The sequence below is a fragment of the Ovis aries genome, chromosome 15 (genome assembly GCF_016772045.2).
Source record: "Ovis aries strain OAR_USU_Benz2616 breed Rambouillet chromosome 15, ARS-UI_Ramb_v3.0, whole genome shotgun sequence".
Taxonomy (NCBI): Eukaryota; Metazoa; Chordata; class Mammalia; order Artiodactyla; family Bovidae; genus Ovis; species Ovis aries.
In genome coordinates this window covers 34,627,856-34,640,655 of record NC_056068.1, presented here as the reverse complement: position 1 = coordinate 34,640,655, position 12,800 = coordinate 34,627,856, and the positions used below count along the sequence as shown (strand labels likewise).

The 12,800-nt window shown below is 51.1% G+C and overlaps 1 protein-coding gene across 1 annotated transcript in view; it reads left to right on the top strand.

The window, feature by feature from the left end:
* The window catches only part of OTOG (otogelin), an 83,328-nt gene extending 70,872 nt beyond the window's left edge, over window positions 1–12,456 (top strand). Inside the window, exons 50-56 of the mRNA XM_027979353.3 lie at window positions 969–1,044; window positions 1,170–1,348; window positions 2,071–2,175; window positions 2,369–2,488; window positions 7,579–7,624; window positions 10,238–10,317; window positions 10,452–12,456. Coding sequence (XP_027835154.2) covers window positions 969–1,044; window positions 1,170–1,348; window positions 2,071–2,175; window positions 2,369–2,488; window positions 7,579–7,624; window positions 10,238–10,317; window positions 10,452–10,652 — 807 coding nt within the window. The 3' untranslated portion in view covers window positions 10,653–12,456. The remainder of the gene's footprint in view (window positions 1–968; window positions 1,045–1,169; window positions 1,349–2,070; window positions 2,176–2,368; window positions 2,489–7,578; window positions 7,625–10,237; window positions 10,318–10,451) is intronic.
* The last annotated feature ends 344 nt before the right edge of the window (window positions 12,457–12,800 follow it).

Sequence of the window (12,800 nt, the reverse complement as noted above, 5' to 3'; positions counted from 1 at the left end):
TCTTTCCCGGCACCAGGGTCTTTTCTAATGAGTCAGTTTTTCGCATCAGTTGGCCAAAGTATTGGAGTTTCAGCTTCAGCATCAGTCCTTCCAATGAATATTCAGGACTGATTTCCTATAGGATAGACTGGTTGGATCTCCTTGCAGTCCAAGTGTCTCTCAAGAGCCTTCTCCAACACCACAGTTCAAAAGCATCAATTCTTCAGTGCTCAGCTTTCTTTATAGTCCAACTTTCACATCCGTACATGACTACTGGAAAAACCATAGCTTTGACTAGACTTTATATACATTATCATATTAATTCTCATGATAACCCAAACGAGGTGAAGTCTATGATTATCTCAGTACAAAAAGGAAACTAAGGTTAATGCAATGTAGCTAGTAAATCTCAGAGCCAGGATTGAAACCCAGGAAATCTGGCTTCAGAAAACATACCCTTAACTATCAGGCTGCATGGCCACTGGGAAAAGTTGAAAATACTTTAAGAAATGGAAAGTTGTGTTTAAAGTTATATTGTTTACATGATTTTCTGGATCAGAAGTATTCCCTCCCTCCCACCCAGCCCTCATCTCTTCTCATGTTTTCCCTCATCCCAGCCTCTTCTCCTTTTAACTGGGTTAGGAGGAAGGAAAGTGTATGAGCAGAGCAGGGCTCTGGGCCACCAGCCATGCAGGGGCCCCACTGATATGGCCAGTGGGTCCTCAGGATAACAGGAGAGGCCTGAGGCCCAGAAGAGGACATTTGGGGAGCAACTCCTCAGCAGGGAGGAGCCACCTGGGCATCCTTATAAGAGGATGACTGAACTCACAGGGTGCCAAGGGCCCCCCTGGCCAACAGGCCTGCCAGACCCCTCCCTACCCACTGCAAGGAAACTACTGACAGAGAGAGGGCCCCAGGTGGCAGGTTGCTCCGGACGGTGGGGCTGGGCCTCCCCAGCCCTCGGGTGCTGACCTCCTCTGCCCACCCAGTGGGAGAAGTCCCAGCTGGACGAGGTGTTCATGCGCAGCGCGGAGAACGTGTGTGGCTGCGCCAAATATGAGTGCGGTGAGTGGGGAGGGGAAGCCAGGGAGGTAGAGCAGGTTGGGCGACCCAGGGCTGGGCCAGCCAGCCTGGGGCTGGAAGGGGTGCTGGGCTTTTGCCGACTGTCACCACCCTGCTCGCCCATCCAGTGAAGGCCCCCGTGTGTCTGAGTCGCGAGCTGGGGGTGATGCAGCCGGGCCAGATGGTGGTGGAGCTCTCAGCAGACGGCGTGTGCCACACCTCCCGCTGCACTGACGTGCTCGACCCTCTGACCAGCTTCTACCAGATCAACACCACCTCCGTGCTGTGTGACGTCCACTGTGAGGCGGTAGGGGGAGAGGGCTGGGGCCCCGGGGAGCTGGGTGTCAGTGGGGCACTTCAAGCTCGCCCAAGCTCTTTGGACAAGTCTAGAGAATGGGCATGGTGGGAGACCTTCAAGACCCTCTGTGCAAAGTGCCGAGGCCAGAGGGGAATAGTAAGAGTGCAGGCCTGGCAAGGGTGGACATTTGACAGAGAAAATACACATTTATTAAGCACCTACTCATGCCTGGCACATTCCCTATCATCTTGGTTTGTGTCTTTGTGTTGCTACCATTTGTTGAGTGCTTCTATATGCCCAGGTACCTAGGACAGCAACTCGCTTCTAGTAAGGCCTGGATCGGTATTAGTCGAGTAAAAGATGATGAAATTATTCCCATTTGTCAGATGAGAAAACTGAAGTTTAGGGAGGTCCAGCTGTTTGTCAAAATTTCCCCAGGAACTGGGACCCAAACGAAAGTCTATCTGGAATGAATACTGGAACCCTTAATTAGCAGCAATGCTGTCTCTTGGTCCACTGGGGCCGGATCAAGGAAGGGTTATAAGGGAGGTTCAGGGTACATAAGGACGGCCTTCCTACTCGACATTGAAAGAGGCTGGGAGTTTCCTTCCCAACCGTCTCCAGGGCCCTTCCTCTGGTTCCTGGGCTCCGGGACAAGCAGAGAATGGGAGTGCAGCAGGGTGGAGGTGGGCCCCAGGGCTGAGCCCATCGCGTCCCACCCCGTCCTACAGAACCAGGAGTATGAGCACCCGAGGGACCTGGCAGCCTGCTGCGGCTCCTGCAGGAACGTGTCCTGCCTCTTCACCTTCCCCAATGGCACCACCTCCCTGTTCTTGGTATGCAGCCCTCAACTGCACTACAGGGAAGGTGTCCCAGGCAGAGACACCTGGGACCAGCTCCCAGGACTGGGTCCACATGGGGTCCTGGGCAGTGCCAAGTTCTGGGCGGCACCTGTCCTCAGAGCTGTGCCCTGTTGGTTCACTCGGGCCATCGTCCCCAAGTCCCCATCACCCGCCTCTGTCCCCCCAGCCCGGGGCGTCCTGGATCGCAGACTGCACCCGCCTCCACTGCAGCAGCACTCCCCTGGGCGCCGTGCTCGTCCGCTCGCCCATCAGCTGCCCACCGCTCAACGAGACCGAGTGTGCCAAGGTCAGTGCAAGCCACCTCTCCCTACAGCACGGCTGGAGGCCAGGGGTACTGGCTGTCTTAGTGGTGGTGGCAGGTAGGGGCAGGGGTGTCTTTTGGTGTGGAGATGTGTGGAAGGAGGGCTTCCCTGGAACCTGGACGTGTCCAGCCACCTTGACTCCACCCTATCTCCACATCTCTCCATGTATCTTTGCTCTGAACCCATCATACTGCATCCGCACACATCACACAAGTGTGTCCAGGTGCACACAGACATATACTGTCACACATTCTCAGCACACTCACAAACACACCAACATGGGCAGTCAGCCACTCACAGGCACCACACACTCCACAGGGCCGTTAACACCTCATCAGGCCAGTGCACAGGCCACACACCAAGGCACACTTGCACACATGCATCACACAGATGTATTGTTGAGTCCGGCAGTGAGCTAATGGGTGTCCAGTACTAGCATGGGGAGCTGTCATTCTGTACACACCTAAAGGAAAAGGATTGCCTGGAGGGTTTAGGGCTATAGTTGAAGTATTAGAGTTTCTGACATTCGGTTCATTTCAGTCACTCAGTCGTGTCCGACTCTTTGTGACCCCATGGACTGCAGCACGCCAGGCTTCCCTGTCCATCACCAACTCCCAGAGCTTACTCAAACTCATGTCCATAGAGTCTGTGATGCCATCCAACCATCTCATCCTCTGTCATCCCCTTTTCCTCCTGCCTTCAATCGTTCCCAGCATCAGGGTCTTTTCCAATGAGTCAGTTCTTCACATCAGGTGGCCAAAGTATTGGAGTCTCAGCTTCAACATCAGTCCTTCCAATGAATATTCAGGACCGATTTCTTATAGTATGGACTGGTAGGATCTCCTTGCAGTCCAAGGAACTCTCAAGAGTCTTCTCCAACACCACAGTTCAAAAGAATCAATTCTTCGGCACTCAGCTTTCTTTATGGTCCAACTCTCACATCTATACATGACTACTGAAAAAACCATAGTTTTGACTAGACAGATCTTTGTTGGCAAAGTAATGTCTCTGCTTTTTAATATGCTATCTAAGTTGGTCATAGCTTTTCTTCCAAGGAGCAAGCATCTTTTAATTTCATGACTGCAGTCACCATCTGCAGTGATTTTGGAGCCCCAGAAATAGTCTCAGTTTCCACATTTATTTGCCATGAAGTGATGGGACCAGATGCCATGATCTTCGTTTTCTGAATGTTGAGTTTTAAGCCAACTTTTTCACGCTCCTCTTTCATTGTCATCAAGAGGCTCTTTAGTTCTTCTTCACTTTCTGCCATGAGGGTGATGTCATCTCCATATCTGAGGTTATTGATATTTCTCCCACCAATCTTGATTCCAGCTTGTGCTTCTTCCAGCCCAGCATTTCTCATGATGTACTCTGCATATAAGTTAAATAAACAGGGTGACAATACACAGCCTTGACATACTCCTTTCTCAATTTGGAATCAGTCTGTTGTTCCATGTCCAGTTCTAACTGTTGCTTCCTGACCTGCATACAGATTTCTCAGGAAGCAGGTCAGGTGGTCTGGTATTCCCATCTCTTTCAGAATTTTCCATAGTTTATTGTGATCCACACAGTCAAAGGCTTTGGCATAGTCAATAAAGCAGAAATAGATGTTTTTCTGGAACTTTCTTGCTTTTTCAGTGATCCAGTGGATGTTGGCAATTTGATCTCTGGTTCCTCTGCCTTTTCTAAATCCAGTTTGAACACCTGGAAGTTCTTGGTTCATGTACTGTTGAAGCCTGGCTTGGAGAATTTTGAGCATTACTTTGCTCGTGTATGAGAAGAGTGCAATTGTGTGGTAGTTTGAGCATTCTCTATCATTGCCTTTCTTTGGGTTTGGAACAAAAACTGACCTGTTCCAGTCCTGTGGCCACTGCTCAGTTTTCCAAATTTGCTGATGTATTGAGTGCAGCACTTTAGCAGCATCATCTTTCAGGATTTGAAATAGCTCTACTGGAATTCCATCACCTCCACTAGCTTTGTTCGTAGTGATGCTTCCTAAGGCCCAGTTGACTTTGCATTCCAGGATGTCTGGCTCTAGGTGAGTGATCACACCATTGTGCTTATCTGGGTCATGAAGATCTTTTTTGTACAGTTCTTCTGTGTATTCTTGCCACCTCTTCTTAATATTTTCTGCTTCTGTTAGGTCCATACCCTTTCTGTCCTTTATTGTGCACATCTTTGCATGAAATATTCCCTTGGTATCTCTAATTTTCTTGAAGAGATCTCTAGTCTTTCCCATTCTTTTTTTTTTTTTTTCCTCTCTATTTCTTTGCACTGATCACTAAGGAAGGCTTTCGTATCTCTCCTTGCTGTTTTTTGGAACTCTGCATTCAGATAGGTACATCTTTCCTTTTCTCCTTTGCCTTTAGCTACTCTTGTCAGCTATTTGTAAGGCCTCCTCAGACAGCCGTTTTGCCTTTTTGCACTTTTTTTTCTTGGGGATGGTCTTGATCACTGCCTCCTGTACAATGTCACAAACCTCTGTCCATAGTTCTTCAGGCACCCTGTCTATCACATCTAGTCCCTTAAATCTATTTCTCACTTTCACTGTATAATTGTTAGGGATTTTATTTAGGTCATACTTGAATGGTCTAGTGGTTTTCCCTACTTTCTTCAACTTAAGTCTGAATTTGGCAATAAGGAGTTCATGATCTGCCACAGTCAGCTCCCAGTCTTGTTTTTGCTGACTGTATAGAGCTTCTCCATCTTTGGCTGCAAAGAATATAATCAGTCTGATTTTGGTGTTGACCATCTGGTGATATCCATGTGTAGAGTCTTCTCTTGTGTTGTTGGAAGAGGGTGTTTGCTATGAGCAGTGTGTTCTCTTGGCAAAACTCTATTAATAGCCTTTGCCCAGCTTCACTCGTTACTCCAAGGCCAAATTTGCCTGTTACTCCACCTATCTCTTGACTTCCTACTTTTGCATTCCAGTCCCCTATAATGAAAAGGACATCTTTTTCTGGGTGTTAGTTCTAGACGGTGTTCCAGGTCTTCATAGAACCGTTCAACTTCAGCTTCTTCAGCATTACTGGTCAGGGCATAGACTTGGATTACTGTGATATTGAATGGTTTGCCTTGGAAATGAACAGATGTCATTCAGTCATTTTGAGATTGCATCCAAGTACTGCATTTCGGACTCTTTTGTTGACCATGATGGCTACTCCATTTCTTCTAAGGGATTCTTGCCCACAGTAGTAGATATAATGGTCATCTGAGTTAAATTCACCCATTCCAGTCCATTTTAGTTTGCTGATTCCTAGAATGTCGACCTTCATCCTTGCCATCTCTTGTTTGACCACTTCCAATTTGCCTTGATTCATGGAACTAAAATGGCAACCCACTCCAGTGCTCTTTCCTGGAAAATCCCATGGACAGAGGAACCTGGTAGGTTATAGTCCATGGGGTCGCAAAGAGTTGGACACAACTGAGTGACTTCACTTTCTTTCACTTTTCATGGACCTAACGTTCCAGGTTCAGATGCAATATTGCTCTTTATAGCATCGGACTTTACTCCCATCACCAGTCACATCCACAACTGGGTTTTGTTATTTCTCCACTGACCTCCAGTAGCATATTGGGCACCTACCAACCTGGGGAGTTCATTTTTCAGTGTCCTATCTTTTTGCTTTTTCATACTGTTCATGGGGTTCTCAAGGCAAGAATACTAAAGTGGTTTGCCATTCCCTTCTCCAGTGAACTACATTTTGTCAGAACTCTCCACCCTGACCCGTCCATCTTGGGTGGCCCTACACGGCATGGCTCATAGTTTCATTGAGTTAGACAAGGCTGTGGCCCATGTGATCAGACTGATTTCATTCTATCTGCCCTCTGATGGAGAAGGATAAGAGGCTTATGGAAGCTTCCTGATGGGAGAGACTGACTGAGGGGGAAACTGGGTCTTGTTCTGATGGGCAGGGCCATGCTCAGTAAATCTTTAATCCAATTTTCTGTTGATGGCCAGGGCTGTGTTCCCTCCCTGTTGTTTGACCTGAAGCCAAGCTATAGTGGAGGTAATGAAGATAATGGGGACATCCCACAAGAGGTTCCATGCACGCACCGCTGCACTCAGTGCCCCTGATGTAGCCTGATGCAGGCCGCCGTCAACCCACGCCTCTGCCAGAGACTCCTGGACATTGACCTTAATATTGAGCTTTTAAAGATTTCTGGTCTCACCTAGAATACAGTTATACACATCCAATCATTCTTTCTCATTCATACAGACACATATGCAAAATCACACAAAAATCACAAAAATCACACACATATACTGAGACCCACACAGACACACACATACTTATTTACAAAGAACTGTCACGTCCATTCTTTTATCCATTTCACTGTAGAGGAGAAGGGCTATCAGGGACCATTGTCCCATTTTAGAGGTGGGAGAATGGGCTTCCCTGATAGGTCAGTGGTAAAGAATCTTCCTGCCAAGTAGGAGATGTGAGTTCGATCCCTGGGTTGGGAAGATCCCCTGGAGTAGGAAATGGCAACCCACTCCAATATTCTTGCCTGGAGAATCCTATGGACAGATATGGGCCACAGTCCATGGATTCGACTTAGTGACTGAGCAGAAGCACAAGCGCAAGAGATGGCAAAACTAAGTCCAGAGGAAAGAAGTATCTTATCCAAGACTGAGAGAGAGCCCAGACCACTGCTCCACGTGGGCCAGTCCCTTCCCTCCTCCTTCCCTGACCCTCTGTGCAGGAAACACTAAGCAGGCCGACAGTGCTGGGGGCAGGGTATGTAAGGAGAGCTACCACCACACAGACAGGAGGCCCTGGCACCCTGCCCCATCTCTACCCAGCCTCCAGCCTCGCTGGAGGCTAAGGTAGTCTTAGATCCAGTGTCCCAACCAGTCAGGCTAGGCTTTGTGACTCTCAGTGATGGCCAGCCCAGGGGCCCTTCCCGCTCTGGCCTGGGCCTGCTGGACCACTGGAACTCCTGGAACTCCTGCCCTGAGCATCATGGGAGGAAACAAGTCAAGACTCTTGCAATCTTTGTGCCTCTTGCTGGCATCTTGGCTCCTGGCCTGGATAGAGTCTGCCACGCACCTCTTCTCCTCTCCCTCTAGGTTGGGGGCTCAGTGGTACCTTCCTTGGAAGGATGCTGCAGGACATGTGAGTGAGCAAATGTAGGCTGTTGGGGGTGGGGAGGGGGCTCTGGTCAGGGGTACAGGGTATCATGTTGGGGCTCAGAGGGCCAGGTTCCTAGCCTGGCACCTCTGGTGGTGGCTCTTTCTGGGGGAGTACATGAAGAGATAACACCCCCACCGTGGCGTTCACAGAGCTGATGTAAGGCTGCAGGTGGGCAGGGGCCATTCTCACATCCCTTTCCCAATAAAAGGCCTCTGCTTCTTGTTGGACATGGGGGGCATTGGGATGTTGGATCCAGGAGGTCAGTAACTCCCCAGCTACTCTGCCTCCTCCGGGCATGCCATGACTTCCAGCCCAGATGCCCCTACGTGAATTCTCCCTATGCTCCAGAGCCCTGTCTTGGAGGTGCCTCCTGTGTGGGCCTCAGGCGCACGGGCTTCCTAACCAGGTCTGAGTGAGAGCTCTGAGCATCTGTCCTCACCCTTACCCCAGGAACCCACAGCTCCAGCTGAATGTGTGTGCGTGTTCCCATCAGCCTGAGGACCTTTGACCCCATGCCTCCCATCCCCCAGGGCCCTCGGCCCTCCCATGAAGGAATGTAGGATATGGGACCCTTGTATGTCCAACTCACATATTCCAAGGACACTGAGCTTAGTGCCTCATTGGCTGATCTCTGTTCCCTGAGATCACAACTCTGTTGTGATCCCTGTGCGTCTGTTTCCTGGCACAGCTCATGTTCTCTGAATGTCCCAGGTGCTCCATGTGACCTGTGACCCATGTCCCTCTCCCCAGGTTTCCCGGGGACCCTGCTTCCCGTGGTCCCCATTAGCCCCGCCTCTCCTCCACGTGTTATTGTCCACTGCCACCCAGGTACTCCTCTCGGAAGCCCATGGGACTGGAGGCATGTAGCTGCATTGCTATTTCCGACAGTGTCCCTATTGCTAGGTAGCCCCAAGCCCTGGGGGTGGGGGAGGGGGGCACGGTGCCCCAGCTCCCTGCCTCTGGCAAAGGCCATAAGGCCCGCAGTGCATGCTGGGTAGCAGGCTGCACCCTGGGCTTGCATGGGGATGCTTCAGCAGTGCCCGCTCTCCTGGCACCGCATGCCCACCAAGGCCCAGTGGTTTGCTCCCGCTGGTCACTCAGCTGGTCTCAGTCCAGGACCCTGACGCCACGGCCAGGACAGCCCTTGGTTCTTGTGCTTCCTGGGAGCAGAGAAGGAGGAAAAAGTGAACTTAGCTCTGGCTAGGAGACCTCCAGCAGGTGTAGTCAGAAACCCACTGTGGTGAAGCCCAGAGGCCGGAAGAGAGGATTTCACCCCATTTCCTGTGGGCACACTGGGGTCACAGAGGGAGTCTATGCATCTGGCAAATGTTTGTTTAGCACCAATACACCAGGCCTTGTTCTAGGCCCTGTAGATAGAGCAAAAATGACACAGTCTCATGGAGTTGACGTTTTAGTGGGAGAGTGAAAGAAAGTGAAAGTCACTTAGTCGTGTCCGACTTTGTGCGATCCCATGGACTATATAGTCCATGGAATTCTCCAGGCCAGAATACTGGAGTGGGTAGCCTCTCCCTTCTCCAGGGGATCTTCCCAACCAAGGGATTGAACCCAGGTCTCCTGCATTGCAGGCAGATTCTTTTTACCTGCTGAACCACAAGGGAAGCCATATTGCTTAGTGGGAGAGACAGAATGGCAAGTAAAATTACTGTAAGATGGATGTAACTGGTTTTATGGGGGTTAAAATTTATGCACTTGGGGGTGGGCTTCATTAAGAAAAGGATCCTAAACTTACAAGAGTGAAGATTTACTTAGAATGAGAACTCATAACAAATTGTGGAAGGAGCCTGTGCAAAAGAAGACCCTAAAGCTTATGTGTCAAGAGCATCATTTCAAATCTGTCTCTCAGGATGGTGACAGTGCCCTGGGTAGAAATAGGGAAGGGAGGGATCAAGGAAGGAGGTTGGGTGGAGGGAGGATGCTGTCGTTTAAGAAGAGGATCAGGAAAGGCCTCAGTGAGGGAATATTTGAGCAGGTGAGGGTGTGCATGGGCCATGTGATTGGTTGTGGGAAGCATGGTCCAGGAAGAGGGTGTGTCATGGACCGTGATAAGCATGGTCCATGCTTATCAGTTTCTATCTCTGCAATGGCCGTGTGAGGTGGGCCTGTCTTGTTTGATAGCTATGGAAGCCGAGTGATCCTGCTATGTGCAAGCATTGACTATGCTAGGGACTGGGGCTTCCATTCACTCCAGAAACTGCAAAATCTCAATGCCTAATCAAAAGCTCAGAGAGTGGAGAATACACACCCAGGGTCACCAATGGGTTAGAGATAGGCGTTGGGGCTTGGGTAGAGGGGCAGCTTGCTTTGTCCCCAGATCCTCCTCTCCCCTAGCCCAGAGCCCCCAGGCCATCTCAGGCATCCTTCTCTGTCTCACCATCTCCCCTGCCTTGCCGCCCCCAACTCCTTCCGGGGCACTGGGTCACGAGCTTTTCCTCTGATTGGGAGGGGCTGTAATGTGGGGCACTAACGCTGGTGGAGGGGCCCTCCAGCATGACACTAACCCCCCAAGTCTGGCCCACCCTGCAGCCCCGGGAGCCCTCCTTAACCGTAGCTGCCTCACTCACCCTGTCCCCCCAGGTAAAGAGGACGGGCGCTCCTGCAAGAAGGTGACAATCCGCATGACCATCCGCAAGAATGAATGCAGGAGCAACACCCCTGTGCGTGGCCCTGGCGAGACGGTGGGGGTGGGGTGGGGGTGGGGTGGGGTGGGGGCGAACCAAATATGGGAATGGAGGGAGCTTTGCGGGGAAGGAAGCCACACAGGCTGCCTCACTGGCCTGCCTATCTCCAGGTGAACCTAGTGTCCTGTGACGGGAGGTGCCCGTCCGCCAGCATCTACAACTATAACATCAATACCTACGCCCGCTTCTGCAAGTGCTGCCGCGAGGTGGGCCTGCAGCGGCGCTCCGTACAGCTCTTCTGCGCCACCAATGCCACCTGGGTGCCCTACACCTTGCAGGAGCCCACCGACTGTGCCTGCCAGTGGTCCTGAGGCCTGGGGACAGGGGCTGGCCGGACCACTGTCTGCTCTGGCTGGCCTAGTGTAGGGTGGGCGGGGGGTGGGGCACTGAAAGTATGGAGAGCTGGTAAGTGCTGAGGGTGGAATGGTGGGCAGAGCACAGAGAGCGACCAGAACCAGCCGCACTGGCCCATCCTGCCTCTCCCTTCTGTGGGAGAGTGCCACAGCTTGGGGCTCAGGGAGTTCAACTCTGTCCCTGGCTTGAGGTCTGGGAAGGGCCCTCTGTCACTGGAGACTCTGGCTGCAATGTTGGTGGAGGAGGAGACAGCTTTCCTGAGAAGCTGGGACCAAGGCTGTACCCAAGACCCAGCAGAGAGCCTGGATCTGATGACCCATCCTCCTCCTTGGCCCTCTGGACCACCGAAGAACCACAAACTCAGTAAAAGGAAAGAGGGCTTTAATTGCAACACCTGTATCTGTGCAGTGCTGTCCAGGAGGGCTTCCCAGAAGCAAAGCGGGTGGGTTCCCAAGTCCATGTGCTCTCACCAGTATCTGTAAGGTCAGGTCCAGAGACTGGGGAGTGTGTTCAGTGACCTTCAAGTTTCCCATAGCCCAGAGAGGGGAGCCCTGGTATTCTGTCATTGATCTTGTAATTCAGGAAAGGATTTAGAAGAACAGGGCCATACTCAACTCCACTCTCACCCCTCAGAACCAGCCTCCCTGGCAAGTGGCTCTGGTGAAGTGTGATGGGAGGACCATCCGTGAGGGTCCAGCTCCACTCAGCCCCATGTGGCTGCACAGTCCATCCCTCCAAGGGCCTTAGGGTGTTTAATGATACCTTCAGCCTGCAAGGGCAGAACCTGGCTCTGCTGTGTGCCTTTTTCCCAAGTACATGGTCTCTGGAGCGGCCCAAGTGTGGGTTTCCCAGCTCTGCCAGTGCCCAGCTCTCTGCTTCATGAGACTGTCCAGTAGGAGAGCAATGGTCAGTGGGAAGTGAGGCCTGACACGTGTGCAGCCGTCTCTGAGCCTGTCAGAGCCTGGTCTCTGAACCACAGCGTCCTTCCTAAAGCCAGCCTGGGGCTCCCTCCACAACCCACCACGTGCCACTTTGTGCTGCTGGGTCCTAAGGGTATGAACATGAGGGTGTTCTGACCCAGCACTGCCCTGTATGTCTGGAGACATGTGGCTGCCCTGGCGCCCTTGGGATCGGGGCCCTGTGCCAGGATGGTGCCCAGCTGTTCCTGCACCTCTTTGTTCCTATTTCTGTACTCTGTTTGTACATCCAGTAAACCACAGGAACCCATCAGGCCTCTGAGCATCTCTGAAGGTGTCAGGTTTGCTTTGAATCTGAAGGAATTTCAACTCTGAAGACAAGACCCTATTTTAGGACCCTGGAGGTCACCCTGACTTCTCCTGCTCCACCCTCACTATACACTTACAGATTGCCACATGTTATGATGATCACACTGGTCTCTGGAATCACAGTGTTCCTGGGTTTCCATCCCCACCCAGGTACCCCCTCCTGCCTGCTTCTCCTAGAAACCCACCTCACACCCCAACTCTGTGGCTAAAACTCCCAGTCCTGTTCCCCTAGCTTCTCCCTGGGGAACCAACTCTTTTAGGCTAAGACATGAGTGAAAGATTAACAAGAAGCAAATCACCAACCAGCATGCTTCCTGCTCTGCACTGGGGGAAGATAGCGAAAGGTGAGGATGTCAAACCTCAATCAACACTGCTCAATGGCATTCAAGAAGCCAGTACCCATAGTGCTGATATGAGTGTTCATTGACACAATTATGAGATGTTGATTTACATTAAAAATGCACATACCCTTTGACTCAGTCATCTTATTTCTAGGAAGCTGTGGTGAGCAGCGGTCCTCCAGAAACATCCACATATCAGTGCCAGGAGCTTCTGAATGTGTCCCTTACATGGTAAAGGGGCTTTGCAGATGTGATTAAGTTCAGGATCTTGTGGTGGGGAGATGATCCTAGATTATTCAGGTGGGCCCAACGGAATCACAGCAGGATAAGTGTCAGAAGAGATGCAATGATAGAAGCTGAGGCTGGAGTTTATGGTAATTTGTTACAGCATCAGGAAATGAACACAGCATCTAAAGAAGAAATTCCTAAAAAGAGGCATGTGCCAAGATGTTTATGGCACATTGTCTTAAGTTAAAAA